The sequence below is a fragment of the Pavona decussata genome, unplaced genomic scaffold, assembly GCF_977016875.1.
Source record: "Pavona decussata unplaced genomic scaffold, jaPavDecu1.1 SCAFFOLD_393, whole genome shotgun sequence".
In the NCBI taxonomy this organism is placed as follows: Eukaryota; Metazoa; Cnidaria; class Anthozoa; order Scleractinia; family Agariciidae; genus Pavona; species Pavona decussata.
In genome coordinates, this window is record NW_028145764.1 from 80,948 (window position 1) to 105,619 (window position 24,672).

The window sequence follows — 24,672 nt, forward strand, 5'->3', positions numbered from 1 at the left end:
TGAATACTACTAATAAAAATTATAAAACTTATAAAAACTTATAAAAATAAGTAAATACAGGTTTAGTTCTTGGAGAGAAAACAGTCTCTACAAATATTGTCGATCACTTGAGATAAATCAGCTGATTTAACACGTTTCTTAAAGATGCGTACAGATTCAGAAGATTTGACGAAGTGATTAAGTTTTGACTAAATAAAAGGACCTAGCTTTCTTAGGTAATGAAGTTTGTCAAAACGTTCACATGTTTGCATAATAAAGTTGTTCAAGAACTTTGCAGCCCAATAAAGAGAAAAACAAAAACAAAAGTGTATTCTTTAAATGGGACACTACTATCCTTCAGTACCCCTGAATTTGGATCTATCCTCTATGGATAGGGCCTCTGTGGATAGCAGTTTTTATCTTGTACAAAAACTGAACGCATTACCCTATTGAAATAAACGTTTCTTATCTTATCTTATCCAGACCATATAGAATAGAATATCGATTATGTTTTCCTACACATAAAGCTAATTATTGTAAAAGAAAATGGGATAATTTCCAAACATACTTGTCATATTTTATTACAAACCAAAGGCATTGAAGTCACCTGTCGTAAAATTTGCTTGATGCATAGAAAAGTGGAGATGCTACTTTGGCAGGTAAGCTGTTTGCGTAAGGTCTATTGGCCTTTGTTAAGTGACCCCCAAGCTGTATAGCGGGAAATGGTTGATAATTTTACTCGGTTATTTTTCAGTTATAACCGTTTGCTTTTCAGACAAAAAAAAAGACAACGACTGCTTCAACATTCCCGTTGCTATATATCGATTTCGGATTTTTACTTTTTCTGAGAACTTAGTTTGCTTAAACCGATTGACTTGACAATTGAGGCAATATGCAGTTTGTCTCACTGAAGGTAACAAATAACAACAACACGTGTGGGACAGAAATTTCAAGACAAATTTTAATTAAAGAGTTTTGAATTAATGATTTCTGTGGATGTTTCTAACCCCAGCTGTATGATAGCTGCCAGCTGCCCTCGACGCTGTATTATTTAAATTTTAGAATTCATTTCGCTTATGAAATAAATGTGATGGTATACTCCAAGACTGGTGAATGAATGAGAATGATGTATTGTTCTAGAAATTGACACAGCATACTCGGAAAAAAGAAATCCAAGTGCTCCTATCAGGAGTCGAGCCTAACACATTCCGATTACTAGTCGGCATTTTTCACTTGTTTATGTCCCTAAGGATCTAGTGGTGTCGAAAAACTCAATTGGGAAACCTTATTTTAGTGCAAATAACGCCCTGACAACTTCATCTTTTGTGAGCTATTTCTTTGTTCCAGATCCCTTGAGAGACCTTAAACGTACCTGAGAGGAGGTTTTCGGACACTCTCATTCGAATGGAAGCCTTTAAAAGAATGTTTGTCTTGCGTCCAAAAATCGACCTTTTTCCAAAGGGTCCAGGGTTTGTAGTAAAAAAAATTGACCAAAGTTTGAAGTCGGCATTTTTTACTTGTTTATGTACCTGAAGATCTCAGCATATCGTAAAACTCCCTTGGAAAACATATTTTACTGCCGTTAACGCACTGACAAAGAATTTTCCATTTAACTCTCACCTTGACTTCATCTTTTGTGGGCTATTTCTTTGTCCCTGGTCCCTTGGGAGGCCTAAAGAGTGTCTAAGGGGCATTTTCGAACAAAGTGGTTCAATTGGAAGTTTTTAAAACATTATTTGTGTTGTGTCCAAAAATCTACTTTTTTCCAAAGGGTAAGTCCAGGGTTTTTGGCCAAAAATGACCATATTTATAGTCGGCATTTTTCACTTGTTTATGTCCCTAAGGATCTCGGCGTGTCATAAAACTCCCTTGGGAATCATTTTTAAGTCCAAATAACTCCCTGACAAAGACTTTTCTGTTTCATTCTGACACTGACTTCTTCCTTTCTGGGCTATTTCTGTGTCCCTTCTCCCTTAGGAAGCCTAAAAAGGTTCTCAGGGGACGTTTTCCGACACAAGGATTTGATTGGAAGCTTTTAAAAGAATATTTGTGTTGTGTCCAAAAATCAACTTTTTACCAAGGACTAAGTCCACGATTTTTTGGACAAAAATGACTAAATTTTGAAATCGGCATTTTTCACTCGTTTATGTCCTTATGATCTCCGCGTATCAAAAACGTTCCTTGGGAATTATTTTTAAGTCCCAAAAAAGACCTGACAAAGAATTTTCTGTTCAACTCTGATCCTGACTTCATCTTTTGTGGGCTATTTCTTTGTTCCTTGTCCGTTAGGAGGACTTAAAAGTGTCTTAGGGGACGTTTTCGGAGACATTGATTCGATTAGAAGCTTTTAAAAGAATATTTGTGTTGTGTCCAAAATTCGACTTTTTTTCCAAGGTCTAAGTCCACGATTTTTTGGACAAAAATGACTAAATTTTGAAGTGGGCATTTTTCACTCGTTTATGTCCTTAGGGATCTCTGCGTGTCAAAAAACTTCCTTGGGAATCATTTTTATGTCCCAAAAACGACCTCGCAAAGAATTTTCTGTTTAACTCTGACCCTGACTTCTTCTTTTATGGGTTATTCCTTTGTCCCTGGTCTCTCAGGAGGCCTAAAAAGCTTATCAGAGGACATTTTCGGACACAGTGAATCGATTGGAAGCTTTTAAAAGAATATTTGTGCTTTGTTCAAAAATGGACTTTTTTCCAAGGGGTAAGTCCATGGTTTTTGGCCAAAAATGACCACTTTTTGAAGTTGGCATTTTCACTTGTTTATGTCCCTAAGAATCTCGGCGTGTCATAAAACTCCCTTTGAAATCATTTTTAAGTCCAAATAACTCCCTGAAAAAGACTTTTCTGTTTAACTCTGACCCTGACTTCATCTTTTGTGGGCTGTTTCTTTGTTCCTTGTCCCTTAGAAGAATTTAAAAGTGTCCCAGGGGATGTTTTCGGAAATAGTGATTTGATTGGAAGCTTTAAAAAGAATATTTGTTTTTTGTGCAAAAATTGACTTTTTTCCAGGGGGTAAGTCCAGGGTTTTTGGCCAAAAATGACCATATTTTGAAGTCGGCATTTTTCACTTGTTTATGTCCCTAGGGATCTCGGCGTGTCATAAAACTCCCTTGGAAATAATTTTAAAGCCCAAAAAAAGCCCTGACAAAGAATTTTGTTTTTAACTCTGACACTGACTTCTTCCTTTCTGGGCTATTTCTTTGTCCGTGGTCCCTTCGGAGGCTTAAAAAGGTTCTCAGGTAAAGTTGTCGGACACGTTGATTCGATCGTAGCTTTTAAGAGAATGTTTGTGTTGTGTCAAAAAATCGACTTTTTACCAAAAGTCCACGATTATTTGGTCAAAAATGATTAAATTTTGCAGTCGGCATTTTTAACTCGTTTATGTCCTTAGGGATCTCCGCGTGTCAAAAAGCTACCTTGGGAATTATTTTTAAGTCCCAAAAACGACCTGACAAAGACTTTTCTGTTTAACTCTGATCCTGACTTCATCTTTTGTGGGCTATTTCTTTGTTCCTTTTCCCTTGGGAGGACTAAAAAGTGTCTTAAGGGACGTTTTCGGAGACAATGATTCGATTGGAAGCTTTTAAAACATTATTTGTGTTGTGTCCAAAAATCGACTATTTTCCATGGGGTAAAACCATGGTTTTTGGCCAAAAATGACCATATTTTGAAGTTGGCATGTTTTACTTGTTTATGTCCCTAAGGATCTCCGCGTGTCATTAAACTCCCTTGGAAATAATTTTTAAGTCCAAAAAACGCCCTGACAAAGAATTTTGTGTTTAACTCTGACGCTGACTTCTTCCTTTCTGGGCTATTTCTTTGTCCCTGGTCCCTTCTGAGGGTTAAAAAGGTTCTCAGGTGACGTTTTCGGACACAGTGATTCGATTGGGAGCTTTTAAAAGAATATTTGTGTTGTGTCCAAAAATCGACTTTTTTTCCAAAGACTAAGTCCACGATTTTTTGGACAAAAATGACTAAATTTTGAAGTGGGCATTTTTCACTCGTTTATGTCCTTAGGGATCTCTGCGTGTCAAAAAACTTCCTTGGGAATCATTTGTATGTCCCAAAAACGACCTGACAAAGAATTTTCTGTTTAACTCCGACCTTGACTTCTTCTTTGATGCGCTTTTTCTTTGTCCCTGGTCTCTTAGGAGGCCCAAAAATGTTTTCAGGGAACGTTTTCGGAGACAATGATTCGATTGGACCCTGACTTTATCTTTTGTGGGATATTTCTTTGCTCCTTATACCTTGGGAGGACTAAAGTGTGTCTTAGGGAACGTTTTCAGACACAGTGATTTGATTGGAAGCTTTTAAAAGAATATATGTGTTGTGTCCAAAACTCGACTTTTTTCCAAGGAGTAAGTCCATGGTTTTTTGCCAAAAATGACCATATTTTGAAGTCGGTATTTTCACTTGTTTATCTCCCTAGGGATCTCGGTGTGTCATAAAACTCCCTTGGGGATCATGTTTAAGTCCAAATAACTCCCTGACAAAGAATATTCTGTTTTTTTTTTTGTCACGAAAAAGAAAAACACGTAATACTAGTTAATTAAATAAAATAAAACTACAACAGAAACATTAACAAAGAACAACACTAAGTCAATTACAAGGACATTTTGTATTGGAATACTGTCCAGGCCCGTAGCAAGGCTAAAACAACTGAGGGGGCTTAGCAAAATAGTTAAACAAAACGTTTGAAGGAGGACGTAAACAAATGCGACAAAGTTTTCTTTCTCTTTTTAAATTTGGCCTGAACCAGGCACTAAGAATCCGACTGTGGGAACATTGTGAGGCATTTGTATTGCTATAAATGATCAGATGTCTTAGAAAACAAGTCACTCTCTCTTGTAAGCGACCACCCTTGGTCTACGACAAAGTGGTCGCTTACGGAAAGTGATCGCTTACGGGAGAGATCAACAAAATAAGCGTAATACTGGATTGATTAGTTAATGACATAAAAATTTTACCTTAGCAGCTAAAATTAGGCACATGGAAACTAATTTATTGATTTTTTCACATCTATTCATTCTTCTGATGAAACGTTGTATAAAAATTCGGAACAGATCTGTCCCGTTTACCTACAGATCTAATTATAGCCATCTTCTCTGTCTGTAAACTGTTATTATCTGTCAGAAAGTTCTGCAAGGCTGATCGGACTGCGTAGAAAACTTGACACGGCAGCGACATGATAGAGACCAAACCGAGAATCAGCAGAAAAGCAAAACTTTCCTTCACAAGTACATGGCCAAACCGTGTTAAAAAGAAGTTCTACAGCATATCGTATCTGAAAAGATCTACGGTCCAAAGCATAAAAGCAAACAATCTGCAAGGAACCGCACAACGAAAATGCTGCAAGTATATGCAGGATCTGTCTGCAGTCCGGGGAAGCGTCATTAAAAATTCAACTTTATTTGTCACCTCTAAGTAATGATTTACTAACTATCATACGTGATTGTGTTGGGTGGTCGCTTACCGGAAACAGAAAACGAAATAATAGGTGTAATTTCTGGCCTAAAAAGTGGTCGCGGTCTCTTAAGAAATTTGAGTGGTGGTCGCTTACGAGAGAGCTCTTGAAACAGTATTTAAGTGAGAAACAAAATGGTTGTTTACGAAGTGGTCGCTTACGGGAGGTGGTCGCCTACGAGAAATCGTCGCTATGAGAGAATTGACTGTAGCTTATTTCAATAGCTTTTACGGCTTGAGATTCATGGTTAATTTCGATCGTGGTTCTTATTTCCGATTCACATGGTAGGAGTGCCTTTGTTGCTGTTGTATATGAAAACAAACTGTTAGCCAAGGAAACTGACAGGTAGTAAACAACTTTTTAAAGGTTGTGAAAAGGGAAGCTTGCAGCGTCAGAATTCAAGACTGATTGCTGCCCATTAATTTGGTTTAATTATTTAGTTTATGGCAGATTGTTTTTTAACTTCCAAAAATTCTGGGGGGGCTCAAGCCCCCCCTGCCCCTCCCCCTGCTACGGGCCTGCTGTCACTGTTTAAAAAACATTGTATATCGCCCCAGCGAAATGTGTCGCAAAATCGTTGTCTACTTAAACAGACTTATCCCTTTACCAATTTTCCACGTTTGGTGGACGTATCTTGTTAACCACACAGGATTCCTACATCCACTCCACTCTGTCCGCTTTATCTTCTGTGCTTCCAAGAGAGTCAACAGAACGTCCCGTCGCTGGTAGGCCGCGACGTCTCCTTTTGACGATCCACCGACAAAAATGTCGTTTTCGGATGCTAAAACACTTTTAACCTTAAAAAAATCGAACTTATATTTACAACAGATTGTTCCGCTCGCATCGAATTTAGTGTCGACCTGTACAATTTATTTTTGATAAAAGTTTAACGGAAAATTTTCCGTTAGCTGCGTGGCACTTGTACTAAAAAACAGTGAAGGTAAAATATAGTTCTCGAATTCAAGTGTTGAGTGCCATTATGTTTAAATAATGGCACTCAACACTCGTATTCGAGAACTATATCTTACCTTCACTGTTTTTTAGTACAAGTGCCACGCAGCTAAGGGGAAAATTTTCCGTTAAACAATTTATTTTAGAGCCGGTCTGCTCGCGCATGCGCTTGACCGTGAACATCGGCTTTTAACTCTGACCCTGACTTCATCTTTTGTGGGCTATTTCTCTGTTCCTTGTACCTTGGGAGGACTAAAAAGTGTCTCAGGGGACGTTTTCGAACACACTGATTCCATTGGAAAGTTTGGAAGCCTTTAAAAGAATATTTGTGTGTGTCCAAAAATCGTCTTTTTTCCAAGGGCTAAGTCCAGGGTTTTTGGTTAAAAATGACTAAACTTTGAAGTCGGCATTTTACAATTGTTTATGTCCCTTTTGATCTCTTCGTGTCGATAAACTCCCTTAGGAATCATTTTTAAGTCCAAATAATGTCCTGACAAAGAATTGTCTGTTTAACTCTGACCATGACTTGGCTATTTCTTTTTTCTTGTCCCTTGGTAGGACTAAAAAGTGTCTCAGGGAACGTTTTCGGACACACTGATTCCATTGGAAGCCTTTAAAAGAATATTTGTTTTGTGTCCAAAAATCGACTTATTTCCAAGGGAAATAAGTTTTTTCAAGGGAAATAAGGAAATAGGGTTTTGGTTTAAAATGACCAAATTTTAAAGTCGGCATGTTTTACTTCTCTATGTCCCTAGGGATTTGCCTTTTGGACACACTGATTTGATCTGAATCTTTTAAAAGCATATTTGTGTTGTGTCCAAAAATCGACGTTTTTCGAAAAGGTCAGTCCAGAGTTTTTGGTCAAAAATGAAAAAATTTTGAAGTTGACATTTTTCACTTGTTTATGTCTCTAGGAATCTCGGTGTGTCGTAAAGCTCCATTGTGCATAATTTTTAACTGCAAATAAGGCACTAAGAAATAATATTCGGTTTAATCCTAACCATGACTTCCATTTTTCTGGGCAATGTCTTTGTCCCTGGTCCCTTGAGAGGCCTAAAAGTATCCCAGGGGACGTTTTCGACACACTGTTTCGATTGAAAACGTTTTAAAGAATATTTGTGGGGGGACCAAAAATCGTCTGTCCAGGGTTTTGGGTGTGTAATATGAGGATGAAAAGTCAACAAAAATCCATAGTGTATAGCACTAGATTAAAATTAGACCGAAATCAATACTGTAGTGTATTAGGATGAAAACTGGGCCAATAACCATAGTGCATAGTATTATTATTTACATTAGGCCGTAATATATCGTGTATAGTATTACGATTAAAATTCAACAAAAATCCATAGTGTATTGTATTAGGATGAAAATTTGGCCAAAATCCATAGGGTATAGTGTTAGGATCAAAATTAGGCCAGAATCCATAGTGTATAGTATCAGGAAGAAAATTCTGCCAAAATCCGTAGTGTGTAGTATTAGGACGTAAATTCGGCCACAATCCTTGGTGTATAGTATTAGGATGACAGTTAAGGAAAAATCCATAGTGTATAGTTTTGTGATTTAAATTAGACAAAAATCGATAGTGTATAGTATAGGACAAAATCCGTAGTGAATAGAATTAGGAGTAAGATCAGACCATAATAGCGTTAGGATTAAAATTGGACCAAAATCCATAGTGTATATAGAATATTTTTTCAGTTGTTCGATTATGTTTTGCTGAACGTTAAGCTAATTCTTGAGAAAGATGGATAATTTCCAAAACATACTTGTCACATTTTATTACAAAGGAAAGGCATTTAAGTCAGCTGTCGAAAAATTTAAGTTCTACACCGGAGGCAATTTTTCTTCGGTGCATTTATGTCGTTACATCAAGTTAGAAACTGTGATGCTAGCAAATTTCGATTTCATGTTGACACCGGAGGTCTGAAGTCCATTTCGTTAAACTGGAGACTTCGTTATATCGGAGTACTTGCCAAATCACTTTACTTGACCAGAACTGTTTGTGAAATATTTTGAATAAAAGTAAATATTTGAAGGCCGGACAAGGAGACAAAGATAAATTTAAATGTAGCTTGCTATATCTCGGAGAGAATGGTGCAATGCACTACGATCTTCGGTATCTGGTTTAATTTACGTGCGCACATGAACTCACTGGTATGTAAGACACATGCTTACGTCACTGACGCAGAAGGTAATGTGTGTGTACGTTTGTTTGGTCATATGTTTATTTTGAGGGTTATGTACTTTTTTGGTTTTGATAGCTCGCTTTGTAAAGGTGAAAGGGACGAGGTCATTTGTCATCGTTCCTGTTATCATGTGAAAGTCCGCGCCGATAACTTTTCGTACGAAGGGAGCCGTCAGTGGAGAAGCCCTTCGCAACCTATCTACTAAGAGATTAAACCTATCACCGTTTTTTTTTTTGTTGGTCTTCTGGTACCCCCCCCCCCCCCCCTCCTCCATAACTTCGCAAGTATAACAGCCATGACACTGAGGATAGACAGTGCGTCCAAAGATGTTTACTTTGAGTTCCGCATCGCGAAGTGATAATGTCAAATGACGTGGTAGTTAGGTCATGATTGGCAAATGGCGGCCATCTTGAATCCGACATCTTGGATTGCCGGATTTTCCCACAACTTCAGGACTGCGCCAAAATTGAAAGAAAAGTAACTAAAACCAATAAGGAAACACTGAAAACTGTGAGCTAAAAACATAAATTTTACTAAAAGGAAAGTGTTTTTCTTCATTTTAAAAAGGGATTTTCTATTTTTAGAAAAAAAAACTGCCTGTCAAAATAGGTAACACCAAACTCAATTTGGGGGTACCAGATCAAATTTATCTTAGATAAGTTCCTGAAAAAGACCTGAAGTTTCAGGGCATTTGCTTAAATATTAAAAAAAAAAAAAATTATTCATGTTCCAATCGCCGCGGGCACAATCGTTCTTTCCCCAGGTCTGGATAAGGTTAATTAACACACAAAAGAAAGAAGGCTTCAAAAATAAACAACAACAACAACAAAGAAATGTACCAATGTATACAATATGAGCAACTCTTTAAGCGTTTCGTGAGGAACCAAAACAAAAGACATCCGATATAAATATGCCATACAGGAGTTGCACACTAAAATTTATGGGGAAATTTGTGTAATACGTTTTACCAGTTGTGTAACAAAACGTTTTATTATCTGGTCCCTCGTAAAACAAATACTTTCGCTTTTCCTTGAATGTCGATATTTTGACCGTGATTCACGGGGACACGTGTATATTAACGACCTCTCGTAACCCTATCCAAAACGTCGCTGGAAAAAATATTCTAACCTGTTCAACTCATGCAATGTGGCCGAATTGTGTCGAAGCATAATTAGTAGCAACAGAGCCCAACAACATTAGTGTTGAAGTTGAGAAAAAATTGACCGTCGTGTGCGCATGTTATAGTATGTTAATTAATATGGTTATGTCACGTTTTTGCTTTCCAAAGGACGTCACAGAAATTTACTTGAATTTATCATAATGCTGGTACACAGCCTTTTGGTTTCTTGGACGTTCTCGTTACAGTCGAGGTTGTTTTTGAGTAAGTTCCTTATTTGCCTTTAGTAAGTGACCCAGAAAAACCTAATGAAAACACGAACCAGCTATAAAACAATTTTAGCAAGGTGTATAGCAGGAAACGCTTAATGATTCTACTTGATTATTAAGCAGTCACGGAAAAGAATCAATTATAAAAGCTTGTTTTTCAGGCAAAAGATAACTACCGCTTCATTACTGCGATTGTTATACATCGATTTCGGATTTCTACCTTTTTTTGAGAACTTAATTTTCTTACTGAGATCGACTGGACAATTGAGGCAATATCCAGTTTGTCTCCATGTAGGTAACAAATAACAGCAAGCCGTGTGGGACAGAAATTTTCAAACAAATTTTAATTAAAGATTTTTAACTTTATGATTTCTGTGGATGTTTTTACCCCCAGCTGTATGATAGCTGCCAGCTGCCCTCGACGCTGTACAAATAATGCGATAAATAGAATTTTAGGATTGATTTCTCTAACATTAACAATTCATGAAGAGAAAACAAAGGAAATTACTACCAACAAGGAGGTCTTAACTATCGTAAAATTTGGTGAACTTTTGTTTTGAATATCTCCAAGAATCATGAATGGTTTGAAAAGTTAAAAGATAACTCGTCTAGGCCTGTTTTTGATTTTTTTTTTTTTGTTTTTTTCTTCCTATCATTTTTTCTTACTTTTTTTTTCCAACCCATGACTCGATGTTTACAAATTGACTGAAACGCTGTTCCTCTTGTTTTGATATATTACTTACAGAAATAAGCCTATACAACTGGCTTTGTGTCGTTTTAATAAACGATATTAATTTTAACACCAAAATGAATTAAGGTTTCGTTTTACACACCCGCCAGTCATATTTACATAAACTTCAAACCTACCCTGAAAAGAAAAGAGAGCAAGGTGGATTAAAATCTATCAATCATAGCTGTATGACTTTTGTTTCTAAAGACCAACACGAAGATAATTTACAACAGTATTAAACACAGTTGTCCGAGTTCGCATCTTATTCAAGTTCAAAAAGTAAAGCAAGCTGGTACAGTGAATCGTTAATCAAAGACGAAGAGAAAAAGGAAACAAGTACAGCAAGGTTAAATCTCTGTAAGTAGCGCACTGATCTTGAAGTCCTTAGTTTGGGAACTGGGAAAATTCTTCGCCCAGTCTGTAAAGTTAAAACAGATCAACTACCATGGTACAAACATATGCTTTTCGAAACCTTGAGTTAATTTCCCTCACCTTTTGTTAAACCTCTTTGACTACTGGATGGACTCATTCATAACTGGACTTTTTCTTTTCTTAAAGTTGGTAAAAGTTCCGTCTGTGCTTCGGTTACGAGTTATGTCAGTTTTTCTTACGTAATTTTTTTTTGGAGGATGGGGAAGGGGGATATTCATGAAGTTTCTAACAAATGCGTGCATTAAAATACCGATCAGATATTCCTTTAGTTCATTGTTGTCAAGATATAATTTTCAATATCAAATAAGATTTCAATATATGTAACGCGATTCGTTTCTAGTTACAAGAAGTTGTTTCAGTATACCTTTGGATTTAATCTTGTTACACAAAACGTTTAAAAGAAGTAACCCCGGTATTCGCAGAAGAAACTGTCTTGGGTACTATGTCAATATTAGCACCTTTTTATCATAGTGATATAGATATCACTTCTCTGACAAGTATTATCTTTAAGAAAATGATGCTTTTAACTACTTCTCAAACTATATATACTAGCAGACTATATTACCTGCTAGTCATGACTTACCAGTGATACCAACAATTTGCAAAGCCATGATGGGAACTAAAAAAACATGGAAAATTCTTATTTTCACAGAACTTAGATAAGTGTTAGTTTGATAACAGTTTGGTAAGAGTCATTTCCACGTTTTCGTTTATTTGGCATTTTATTCTTTTTTCCAGAGGAAAAAAAAATTAGAACTTTTCAAATAGCATTTCACGGTAAATAAATAAAAAAAAAAACGATCACAGAAAAATAAGGGGAATACAGAAATGCTATTCTAGGATAATCTTCCTGCGGCGTTTACTCACCACATTTTCTTGTTTACAATACTTCAGCGTCACCTTCTTATTCCTTACGAATGATTGATTGTTCCATAGAACAAGGCTCTGAAAGATTCACTATTCACAAGTGTGATGATGACTGCAACACAATTCTGCGTCACTAAAGCTCTTGTTTTCGTATTCGCGTTTATGTGGAGCAAACCGAATGAGGTCTTTGCAGCAACAGGTAAGGACAGCCATGATGTTGCGTTATTCTTTCTAGTAATAATTTCCAACTCAGCAAAAAAGATGTCAGCGGACTCAAAGCGAAGGTGAAGTGTCTATTAATAACATCGTTTATAAAGTAAATGAGACACTATAGCTACTCACATTCTGATTGGTCCAAAAAATACAACAAATCGATGTTGTTTAAAGCAACAGACCGAATTTTGAAAACATTCGAAAGCTTGTAATAGTCACTCGCCTCCAGCTCATGATTTACAAGCTATACTCTTATTTTTCTTGCTTTTGTACCCTCTTCAAATCTCACCTCGGCTCTTAGAGCGCGTCCACCCCGACTAGGAGAAGTTTATCGAGGGCAATCACGTGACCAGCTGCAACCAGGTTCCACTCTCGAAGGAGGGAGAGAGGATCCTGGGATCGAGCGTGTAAAAGGTACTCTATAGCAAGATTAAATGTCAGCAGCAGTGGTGTTCTCATTAAATTAAAAATGAATTAGGTTATAAGGAGTATAACATTTTTCAAAAGCAAAGGATTCTATGTATTGTTTCATTACTTTTTTTGTCGTTGTTGTTATTGGTACTATTGTTACGAGTAAGTAATTTGTGTAATCCAGGAATGTACCGGTATAAAGCTGCAACAACCCGAGTCAGAAATACACTAGACTATTATCAAAAGAGATATTGAGTGACAGTCATCCTGACAAAAGTTGCTCTCCATGTCTCAACAGAGTGTGGCCCAGTTGTGGTGGAAAAATCGCTTAAAAGTCCGGGATATCCGAACACCAACTACCCCTCGAAATTAGACTGTATATATTTGGTTTCTATTCCACATGGTATGGCAATGAACATTTTCTTCCAGGATTTTTACATGGAGTATGATTCCATTTGCTTGTAAGTAAATATTGTTTTTTTTTTTTCAATGGGCGAACACGCCGACCGTGAATAGCAGTTACCTTTTCAAGAACATACCAATCACAAAAAACAAACTTCACACCAGTTTTAATGTTGGATGTCGAATAGGTTGCTGATTGGTTACAATTTTAATTATCATTCGATGCATTTTTTCCTTTTCACTGGCCGAGAGCAAACCACCTGACCTGCAAATAACTGCCTACAAATAATGATCTGGTCATGCATAATACTGTCCAACTGTGTTTTGCTGCAAATAATATTCTGCTCATGCGTAATTGAAACCACACTCTTGTGTAAAAATGGCTAATCGCTTCCCTGATAGCTGTCAGAAACTGATTTGACAGAAAATAATTATGAACAACAAACCGTCGGTGATCGATTGATAAAACAATTATTGAACTTGTTTATCGCAAAATATTGTGATTTGTTCGTGCCTCGCAGATCAATTATTTTCGGCAAATAATTGATCTGCTCGCCACTGACAAATTACGATATTTTGCCCAGCCTCGTCCAATAATTGTTAAGAACGGTTTGCTGTTAGGACCGACTAAGCGTATACAAAATAGAAAAATCCGATTTCCCCTAACTTTGCCAAAATAAAGGGCTTGGTGAACTACTTCTAAAAATATAAGTTTCGTTTTGTTTAGAGCTTTATTTATTTTGGGGGAATTTTTTTTAAATTTTACCCATGGAGGCTGGCTAACATCACGCCGAAGTAGGCACTTTTGTAGAAGCTCCCTTTCATACAATGAGCCTTTGCTAGAAAAGATTAACCCAACAGAAGGAACATTTTTATTTTCTTAGATGACTAGCGGCGTTAAAGTTAAATAAAACGTAAACATGAATTTTTGACCGATTTTTTAAGTTGCGCCTTTTTACCGGTGATTATAACAACCTAATTTTGGCTAAATTCAAGGACAAAAAAAGCATTTTGGTACATCGCTTTGCCCCACGAAACTACACTCCGGGAAAACATAATCATTTCAACTAAACATTGATCGAATAAAAAATTGGGGTAAATTAAACAGCGAGTTCTCAGAGCGTTTTCAAAACATGTCACTTCAGCAATTAAGAGCGACCTTTGACCTTTTATATCGAGGGGAAATATAAACGAGAGCTCATAAACCTTGACTTTCCTTCGCCGGAAGACGCTTATTTTTACTCTGCTGGCACATTTTGAGTAAAGGAAAACTACACATTTGAATTTGAAGTTATGTACTAGCTATGAAAGATAATTTGAAAAGTAAAATTAGCAATTCAATTCGACTTTGCGTAGGCGGTTCTGATTTGTTTACCGCGAAATTGCAATTTTAAAGCCTGTTTACAATACAAATACGGCAACAACTACAAGGTAAACCTTATTCTACTGAATGATTAATAAATCTTTCTTACCTTAGAGATCTTTTCCTGCCTAAAAAACACGGTCTGTGTTCATTGCAAAAGTGTATTGACCGAGATCGCGGAACGCCTCAAGCCAAAGAACAAGTTAACGAAACCACAGGAATGCCAGTAGTACATTTCGTACTGAGACGTGTACTTACATATTTCGGTATTACTATGACACGTCAATTCAAAACGCCTTTTTTTCTTTTCGGACACTAAGATGTAATATCATAATTACTTAAAGATCACGTAAATTGAAAAGAGCGCCGTGTCCCGAAAGCTTACTTCTTTTGTTCGTTGCACGTGGTACTTGCTGAGTGTACAGTGGAGATTACTGTGGGTGGCTACGACCACCGGAGTGGTGCTTATATATAGCTGTGTGTGAATATGGGTAGATTGTAGGGGGAACATGTGGTTCAAGTGTGGACAATTTAGCCAATGTGAAAAGCTTAATCCTTGCCAAGTGTACCAAATCCACGCAAGGGCATCTGCGTTATTGCAACACTCGAGACGCTATGTAAGACTGAAGCAAAGTTGTTATCGGCACGGGCAGGTATGTTTTAGTGGTGTGTACTGTGTATATGAATGCCCAACATAAATTAATTTAAAAATATTTACTCTCAAAACAAAGAGAGTTTTTCTTCTTTTCTTTTCTTTCTTTTTTAACGTTGAAAGTTACAATTAACCTCTAACTCAGCTAACGGGGTTAAATTTGTATATGATTTGCGTTTTTTATATCAAGAATCGTCACGGATCAGTAAGTTTTCGTTTAACTTTAAAGCTTGAACATCTTCTAAGGAATAATTTTTAAACCAAAACCCTTCTGTAGCGAACTTAACAGAGGTAAAAGGCCGCAAACGTTAGTAAACATTGCGATGTTTCCGATACGTTTACGAAACGCTTAAAATAATTTAATTTAATTAAAACTTGTTTAAAAGTCACGAAACAACTAAGCTACGGCAAACGTAAAGGCAAAATCCTTTCTTGTTGCTTTATAAATATACAAAGCGAAAAGTTTCCCTGATCATCAATACTTAAGTCCGTGAAGAAGGATTTTTTGCCTAAAACCACAAAAGATGTACGGACGAGCATGATAGCCTTGTTTGTTTCACAAGAAGAGAACGTGACAAATTAGATTTGCGGGCCTTCAAGGAACCGAATGTATGTGACAAGAGAAATTGAATTTATTAATTCATTCAGGTCGGGGGCGGAGGGGGGGGGGGGGGGGGGCGACAACAAATGTGGGCGGTGGTGAACAAAATATTAATGCATTCTATTTTCTATATGTTAAAATTTCCAAGGTAAAAAGCAAGGTAAAGTACTTGTAGTAATTGACTGTTTCACCTTCAAAGGCATTTTTGAGAAAAGCGAAAGTCACCTTGAGCTCACTATTTGACCGAGACATCGGGACACATTTGGTATCAGATGGCGTTCAAATAAGAGGATCTGTGCCGCTCCCATTGGATGGGCATGGCATGGGACGTCAGTGTCAGGGGAGAAGAGAATATCATCTATACATGCTAACGGCTTTTTTGGGGCGTCTACAGACGGATTCCACCCAAGGCGCAAAGCAGAGTCCCTTTCCGTGTTAAGAGATCTTGTAAAGGGGTGTGGTAGTTGTAGCACCTCATATTACTACTCACCCGAGACAGTCGCCGTATCCCTATCTATAGTTTTGGTTGAAGTTTATTGTTTCATTATAATTATTACTTGTTTGTGATACAAGGAATTTATTTCTATTTCTGTATCTTCTAAGACTTCGTTAGATTGACAGCAAGTGGTAAGATCACAAGAAAGAAAAAATGGGTACAGCCACAATGTGGAATAAGCCCATATCATTCCCATTTTTATCGCAGTTTCCTAAATGTCACGGAGATCTGACAAGTCGCAACGTTTGTCATATAAAGGTAGTTCATTATTAATGGACAGTACAGTGCAAAACGAATCACTGTTATATAAATAAAAAGAGCTGTGCGGTCCCGGTATTGTGCAATTTTATACAGTGGGATTCCTGTGGCTTTATTTGGTTAATCGGTTAGCGATCGGGCGGCTTCATAATTTTGCAATGAATGCAGGCTATGTCTTTTTTTAGTCAACAAAAGATCTCTAAGGTAAGAAAGAATTATTTATCATTCAGTAGAATGCGGTTTACCTTGTAGTGGATGCCGTATTTGTGTTGTAAACAGCCTTTAAAATCACAATTTCGTGGTAAACAAATCGGAACCGCCTACGCAAAGTCGAATTGAATTGCTAATTTTACTTTTCAAATTATCTTTCATAGCCAGTACATAACTTCAAATTCAAATGTGTAGTTTTCCTTTACTCAAAATGTGCCAGCAGAGTAAAAATAAGCGTCTTCCGGCGAAGGAAAGTCAAGGTTTATGAGCTCTCGTTTATATTTCCCCTCGATATAAAAGGTCAAAGGTCGCTCTTAATTGCTGAAGTGACATGTTTTGAAAACGCTCTGAGAACTCGCTGTTTAATTTACCCCAATTTTTTATTCGATCAATGTTTAGTTGAAATGATTATGTTTTCCCGGAGTGTAGTTTCGTGGGGCAAAGCGATGTACCAAAATGCTTTTTTTGTCCTTGAATTTAGCCAAAATTGGTCAAAAATTCATGTTTACGTTTTATTTAACTTTAACGCCGCTAGTCATCTAAGAAAATAAAAATGTTCCTTCTGTTGGGTTAATCTTTTCTAGCAAAGGCTCATTGTATGAAAGGGAGCTTCTACAAAAGTGCCTACTTCGGCGTGATTTTAGCCAGCCTCCATGGGTAAAATTTAAAAAAAATTCCCCCAAAATAAATAAAGCTCTAAACAAAACGAAACTTATATTTTTAGAAGTAGTTCACCAAGCCCTTTATTTTGGCAAAGTTTGGGGAAATCGGATTTTTCTATTTTGTATACGCTTAGTCGGTCCTTACAGCAAACCGTTCTTAAATATTCCGGAATAGCAAAAATGGTCAAGCTATCCTCGCTGGTATTATTATGTTGATGATAGTTGCCTGTTTTCTTGATGTTGTTCTTGTTTCTGTTGCTGTTTTGTTTTGGTTTGTTCTTTCCATGTTTTATTTTTTAGTGCAAGTCACTTGAAGTTGCAAAATTGTTCAGACACTCTTATAATAATTGTTATTCTTTTAAAAAGTAATAATAAAAACTGTTACTTAAAAAAAACCCTATAAACACAACGCAATCGCAAAGATAAACAGGTAGTTTGAATTCTGGAGCTTACTCCCCTTCACTCCCCTGACAGTGCTGGTGAGGGATGGAACAGAACAAGTAGAAGTTTGAAATTGTCTACGCAGAGACTTTACACTTTTAGAGATGATTATCTTAAAAGTTTCAACTGTTTAAAACACCACTTGAGAAAAATCGTTTCACTTTGTTTAAACTTTGTCTATTTTTCACTTACGTTAATTTTGAAATTGATGACATTGATCATAGCCTTTTTTTTTTTGTCCGTAGCTACGATTTCTTGCAGATTATCAATGATAGAAACCAATATTTCGGTAAATACTGTGGCCGAAAAAGCGGGATAAACATTACAGTGACGGGAGACTCTGTAGTGTTAATACTTTTCTCAGACGAAATTGATCAAACAAGAGGATTCCAGCTAATTTTTAGTCCTGTTCCAGTTGGTAAGTTAGTCGATGACTAATTCAAGTTGATGATGAAAAACAGTGTGGAATATACAATTTTTTTATTTCGAAAAAAAAAAAAAACACGTAAAAAAGACGTGATTAAAGTACTAAGTGCTATACCAGATGCTATATCTGTAAACCTAATCCAAATCCAGTTATCCAAGAATGCAGTATGTGTTCTTAAAACGGCACATGTTCACGTTAATGAGACATGGACGTTGGTTTGAAGAGGATTTTAGTCAACTGGCACATGTAGGTCCAACTCCAGAAAGTAAAACGAGCTTGGTTCAAGAGAGATTTCGTCGGATCATTTGTGGGGATGAGAGAATTTAAAAAAAATTTCCGCAGCAACAAGCTGGGATAAAAACATAAGAGGATGCACCGAAAGGTGAGCTTCCCTATGAAAATGACGAAGAAAGTACTCTTCCTCAACTACGATCGAGTCAACCCAACCTATCCCACAATCCACAGTCGTGGTGGCGTTCCGGCTTATTGTTTATGGCATAGGCAGTTTTTATACATGTATGTTCTTAATTAGCTTTCCGACGTTTAAGGTTATCTTTACATTATAAACGAATTTTTTTGCAGCTAATTTATCTAGCAGCGATCTTAGCATTCATCGCGATTAAATTGCATTGTAACCTAAGTGGACTTATAATTATCTGTTTTTCTAAGAAATGCTAGACTGTGCTGTAAGGAGATTGTGTGTGTTTCAGTTAGCTTTTCTTATCGCTTATCTCTAGAAAACGCAATCTTTTCCTGGTTTTTTAGTTCAGGCAAAATGCCCTTCATTTGCATGTGTAGTATATTGGACCGCTAGCCACTGATAGGAAAAAATGTCTTCGTGTGTCTGCCTTGCCAAACGTAAAGAAAGTACGAGATAGGGACAATAGAAGCACTTCGTGAGAATGTGCATAATTTTCTTTTTAACTTTTTTCTTCATAGGGAACAGCTCAACAACCAAGCCACCATCTAATGGTAAGATATCATTTGAAGTTATGAAGTTTTGAGACGGTTTCCGTTGCCGTCGTCTTCGTTGTTGTTGTTGTTGTTGTTGTTGTAGTTGTGCTCCATTATAATTGTAATTCAGACGCTTTTACATGGTTGGGCTCAACGAAAATCAGTAGCATTGACAGTACGCTTCTCCTATATGAGTAAACAGAAACATTTCTTCGCACGGTAACTTTGTACGGAATGTATCATTTGTGGTAGTTACACTGGTTCTGTCCAAAAAAAATTATACAGCAATTAAAAAATGTGCAATTAGTATTCCATGAGGAAGCCGTAGGCAAAGCTTTTCCAAGAGTGATAACATTATGTTCACTTTTTAGAAAAATTAGCAAATATTAAGTATTCCATGGGATAGATGCAGGCAAAAACTTTTCCAAGAGAGATAAAATGTTTATTTTCCTTTTATTATCTTTCTTAGGGTGTGGATCAGTGGTAAACAACACCTTAAAAAGTCCTGGATATCCAAATAAATATCCCGCCGATATTAAATGCATATATCTAGTTCCTATTCCAGATGGGTTGACGATGAAAATTTCTTTGGAGGAATTTTATTTAGAGCACGATCGAGTATGCAGGTCAGTTGACATTGTGGCCAAATAATGGCATTATATGATTTTGCTGAGCTTGGTGGAGAGATTCCCCCCCTTAATCTTGTACTTATGTCAAGAAGAACGCGCAAAGGCCATTTTGATTAATTGGCGATATTTTCTGCTAGATAGTGTTAAGGGTGACTCTGTCTAAGATCCTCATATTCAGGTTTCATCCTGAACTAGAACTTGCTGATAATTTTGGCTTCGTAGAGAAATGCGGAAGCGATAGTTATTTCATCGTTTGGTTCGTTACTAACATTCCTTGGCATGTTCGATGGAAATATGGCCGTGCAAGTCAAATGTCAAAGGGTTCATCGGTCACGTTTGGACCAGACACTGGATTGCGGCCAAATGTTTTAACCTTTTCAAAGACGATGGATGGAATTTTTCACTGATATGTAGAAGAGCCTGTGAGGGCGAGCCACGTTTTCAATTTCTTCCTCTGAACTTATGTTAAATCCCATGTTGCAATAAGTGCTCAAAGTAAACAAACTATGTGTCCTCATTTTTAACCCGGTAATTGAAACTTATGATTGCCATTCATCATATTATTAACGTGAAGGATCAAATATGCAAATAACGAGGCTTTAAATTATCTGTATTCTTCAGAAACAACAGCTGCAAGTCTTGCAAAATTCTCGATTTCACCACCAAGTTTCGAGCACTGCCCTAGATGCGAAAAGCTTTAATAATAGGTTTTGTTTCGTAAGCTATGCTGATGGCCAGAAATACACTTGCCTCTATTTGACGGTTGAAAATCAAAAAGTTTAAGAGATTAATACAGAAAAATTTAAAAAGTGTGGACAACAATGATAATTAAGTGATAGAGGACTTTTTCCGTGTTTACATAGCCTCATCGAAACACGAGGGGGGTTGGGAGAATTCGAGACAGTTGTGCAAACCCGAGACGCACTCAACGGTTTGCATAAGTTTCGAGAATTCTCCCAACTCACCGAGTGTTTAGATGAGGCTATGTAAACACGGGATAAAAGTCCTCTATTGCTTTTATAAAATATTTCTAAAAAAAATAATTCGACAAATGACGGGAAATTTTGTTTATTTATTTCTTGATCGAAATAGATGTTATCAGTACACGCTCTGGACAATTATTTTTGCTACTAGCCAATGACAACGCGCATCTGACAACACATGAACCAATCAAAATTTGGCGTCATAAAAGTCAAAAACAAGTTGAAATTTGTGGCAAGCGTCAGCGAGCCCCGTGTGGATGACAGCGATTTCAGCTTTGAATTTTCGTATCTTACAGAAAAATACCAAACATTCGATGAAAACTAGAAGAAATGTTCAAAATATACGATTCCGTAAGGAAAGAACTTCAAGATGAGGAGTTTATTTAAGCTGAAAATGAATGTCGCTGTGCATGGTCACTCTTGAAAGTTACGTGAACTTGCCCGATGTGGCAGCCTGAGAAGGCCGAGAAGTCGAGTCGCTCATCGTGCCTTGTGAAGTTTTGCTGTTTAGGAATCATAGCACAAGCAGCGGATCCAGACTGTGAAGTTGTTGCTGGTAATAGTAAGCGTAACAGTAGATTATTACGCTGAGAAAGTCTCAGAGAAAATACATTTTATGCAAATTTGACAGCCCGCCAAAACACGGCAACCGTCCGTACAAAGTTTGATTTGAAACATTTATAGTCTATAACAAATAGTTTTGTATTCGTTTTCGCGTACATTTTTTGAATAAAGACTGTCTTTTAGGGAATTTTATTGTGGTACTCAGATGAAAAAATTACCTTGAAAAATGTTTACTGCGTTTTTGTCGTCTTCACTTGAGCTCCCTCGACGAAGTAGTCTAGCAAGGCAGGCAAAGCGCTGTGGTTCTTCTTTCTTTTGCTTCTTTTCCCTCGGGTTCAGGGCGCAGGAGATAGGCAAACCCCGATTAAAATTTTGGGAAATTTTTCACCATTTCCTTAACAGTTGTACTTGAAATTACTTGGCGAGTCTTGCGAAAGCTTTGAAATGTTTTCAAATTGTGCCGGGAGACACAGAAAGCGTGACGTCACAACCGTGTTTACATACTCTCATCTAAACACACCTATCGACCAACGAGACCGCGCGTACTATCTCAAATATTTTATAATTTGTTGTTGTTTATGCTTACAAACAATACCTCTACTGGTTTCGTTTATAAGGTTTTAACATAAAGTAACTGCCCTTCAACTTTAAAATATATGGTATAACCGTTTGTTCCAAGTTATTGCAACTGGAAACTGCCCTTTATGTTTTTCCTAATAGCTTGGACTCTTTGAGGATAACTAATGAAAATAACGATGATATTGGCCTTCTCTGTGGTCAAAAGTCAGGCAAAGAAGTCCTTGTTACTGGATTGTATGTGGTGATGAAATTCCGTTCAGATTTGGATTTTAGAAGAAAAGGATTTTTGCTGTCTTTCACTACTGTTCCACATGGTAAGTCCTTGCGCACAGAACAATATACAAGTCTTAAGCACTGATTAAGACAGAGCAATACTTAGTATTGTCATTATCTTGATGTGATTTCTCTGGTCGAAAATGAATTATCATGGGCTCTTGATTAAATGTGAATTAGGGAGAAACGAAGACTCGAAAAAAAATCCGAGTCCCAGATGGGATTTGAACCCACGACCCTCCGTGATCTAGTCGGATGCTCTAACTACTGAGCTACTGGAGACTCTATGGTCCAAGTGACTCACTTGGGAGGTTAGTTGAGGTTGAGGGTATCAACTGGAACCGCATCGCGCGGCTATAGAGTCACATACTGACTCATATGAACTCACTAACAGCATCGTGCTGTCACATTAAGGCATCTAGCACTTATGAACTTACTAACAGCATCACGCTGTCCCATTAAGGCATATCGAGATGCGTCCACCAACCTCCTAAGTGAGTCACTTGGACCATAGAGTCTCAAGTAGCTCAGTGGTTAGAGCATCCGACTAGATCACGGAGGGTCGTGGGTTCAAATCCCATCTGGGACTCGGATTTTTTCCGAGTCTTCGTTTCTCCCTAATTCACATTTAATATCTTGTTGTTGTTGTTTCTCCGTTAGTACACTCTTGATTAAAGAAACATTTTCTCCACCGAGCTACACTAATTATATTGCAGGGAGTTCTGAAAACGTTAATAAAAAAAAATCTATAATAACAAATAAATAATTAAATAATTAAACCAACAACAAGACTGAAAAATGGTTACAAACTGAAGGTACAGGAGGACGAGCCACCCTTAATGAGCCCCATAAGGGTTCGAAGATTGCTTTAATGTCATTTGTGTGTTACAGAGTATACTGGTTACGACAGCCGCCACCTCCTCCAACACACCAAGGAGCATAAACTCTGTAAAAATAACTTTAACGCCCTACTTTACCTTGGCAGAAGGTTCTCAATTTTAATTAGGCGGCAGCAAGGGGTACCCTTTAATCCTCGAGAGAAAACCAAACTGAAAGTCAGTCCATTCCAAACTCTATACTCTATTCGCGTTACAGTCCCTATATAATTAACACTGAGCTGTGAACATTTCGTTATCATTTTGTATTTATTCACATACAACTTCTTGTTACCATCGTGATGTATAACAACCTACTGAAACCGTTATTCGTCCGTTTTGTCTTAAAAAATCATCCATATCGTTTATGCTCGCAGTCTTTTTTGTGGGTGCCCAGCTCTTTGCTTATGTTAAGCTTTGTGCTTGTCTTACTCTCCTTTTCATTAACTATAAATTTCCTCCAAGGCTTTATAGTTCTCTACACGGGTTGGCTCCAGACTATCTATGTTCTAGATTAGAAAAAAACTACTGCAAAAATAGCTTTAGTTACAGTTACTGTAGCGTCATTCTCTGGAACCGCCTTCCATGCGGCTTAAGGCAAGTAGAGTCCCTTGGGCAATTCAAACGTGCACTCAAACAAGTACTCTAAGGCACGACATTTGTGGAAAGCAGCTTTTTATTAATTTTTCTATCTATTTCGTCTATTAGCGAATCAGTTATTGATAGTTTGCGTGTGACGTCATGACGGTCATGTTGGTGTACGGGAACAATAAGAGTTTCTTCCTCTGGGAGTTAACTTACATTTTTATGCAAACTACGTGAATAAATTTTCTTTTGTTTTGCACACCAACATGGCGGCAATGCAAACCACCTATTATTTTCTTTGTAGTGATTTATTTAGTTCTAGCTAAAGATTAAAGAAATAAAGAAATAAAGAAAGTTATGCTACGATTATATCTATCCTTGCGTTAGGTTCAAAAGAAAAACAAGCTGTGTGTTTATGCTAATGCTCATTCTTGTATTTAAACTTATGCACTAATGTCCACCACTTACCTGTTCTCATCATTTGAAATTTGACTTTATGTATCTTCTCTAGTTCCACCTAAAGTAGTATTACCAGCGCCTGTAATAAGAGCAATAGAAGGTTACATACTTCGGTGCTCGGCAACTGGAAGCCCTCTTGTGTACGTAGCACTGATGAAGAACGCCACGGTACTGGTAAATACAACAAACGCTGCCCAAATCGAACTGAACGAGCAAGGCAACTACACTTGCGTGGCCACAAGCAAGTATGGCACTGATTTGAAAGAGTTTCCAGTCACTTTCAATAGTAAGTCAAATACACTGTACAATGTATTTATTTATATGTGCCTTTTTCACAAACGTTATCGGAATTATCTTTTACTGTTTGACAATTTTGACAAATCACTTTTCATATTGCAGAGAAGCCTATAAAAAAAACTCACGATGGAAAACTTATTTTAGTGTCAAAACTAACTTTTGGCCGCCATAGTTCAAGTAACAACGATCTACAAATGATATTTTTCAAGGGGTTTGGTGGTCTATAAACAACGTTATTAACACAGTCTTCCCTACACTGTACAAACTCTAAAAGTAAAATTTGATAATCGAGATGATTCTGTAGCGCAATTCAGATATGATTTTTTGCACATTTT

At 37.1% G+C, this 24,672-nt stretch overlaps 1 protein-coding gene and 1 non-coding gene across 2 annotated transcripts; both read left to right on the forward strand.

Moving 5' to 3' along the window:
* Positions 1–11,000: 11,000 nt before the first annotated feature.
* On the forward strand, positions 11,001–24,326 carry LOC146451202 (procollagen C-endopeptidase enhancer 1-like; the record flags this gene model as incomplete). The annotated part of the gene is made up of 8 exons (XM_085099472.1): positions 11,001–11,065; positions 12,073–12,202; positions 12,926–13,088; positions 17,958–18,130; positions 19,079–19,111; positions 19,563–19,719; positions 21,990–22,162; positions 24,093–24,326. Coding segments are annotated over exons 2-8 (1,027 nt in total), but the record flags the coding sequence as incomplete, so codon positions are not given.
* Positions 22,637–22,710, forward strand: Trnas-aga (transfer RNA serine (anticodon AGA)). The gene has a single exon. It is a non-coding gene; the product is annotated as a tRNA-Ser (tRNA).
* Positions 24,327–24,672: the final 346 nt, after the last annotated feature.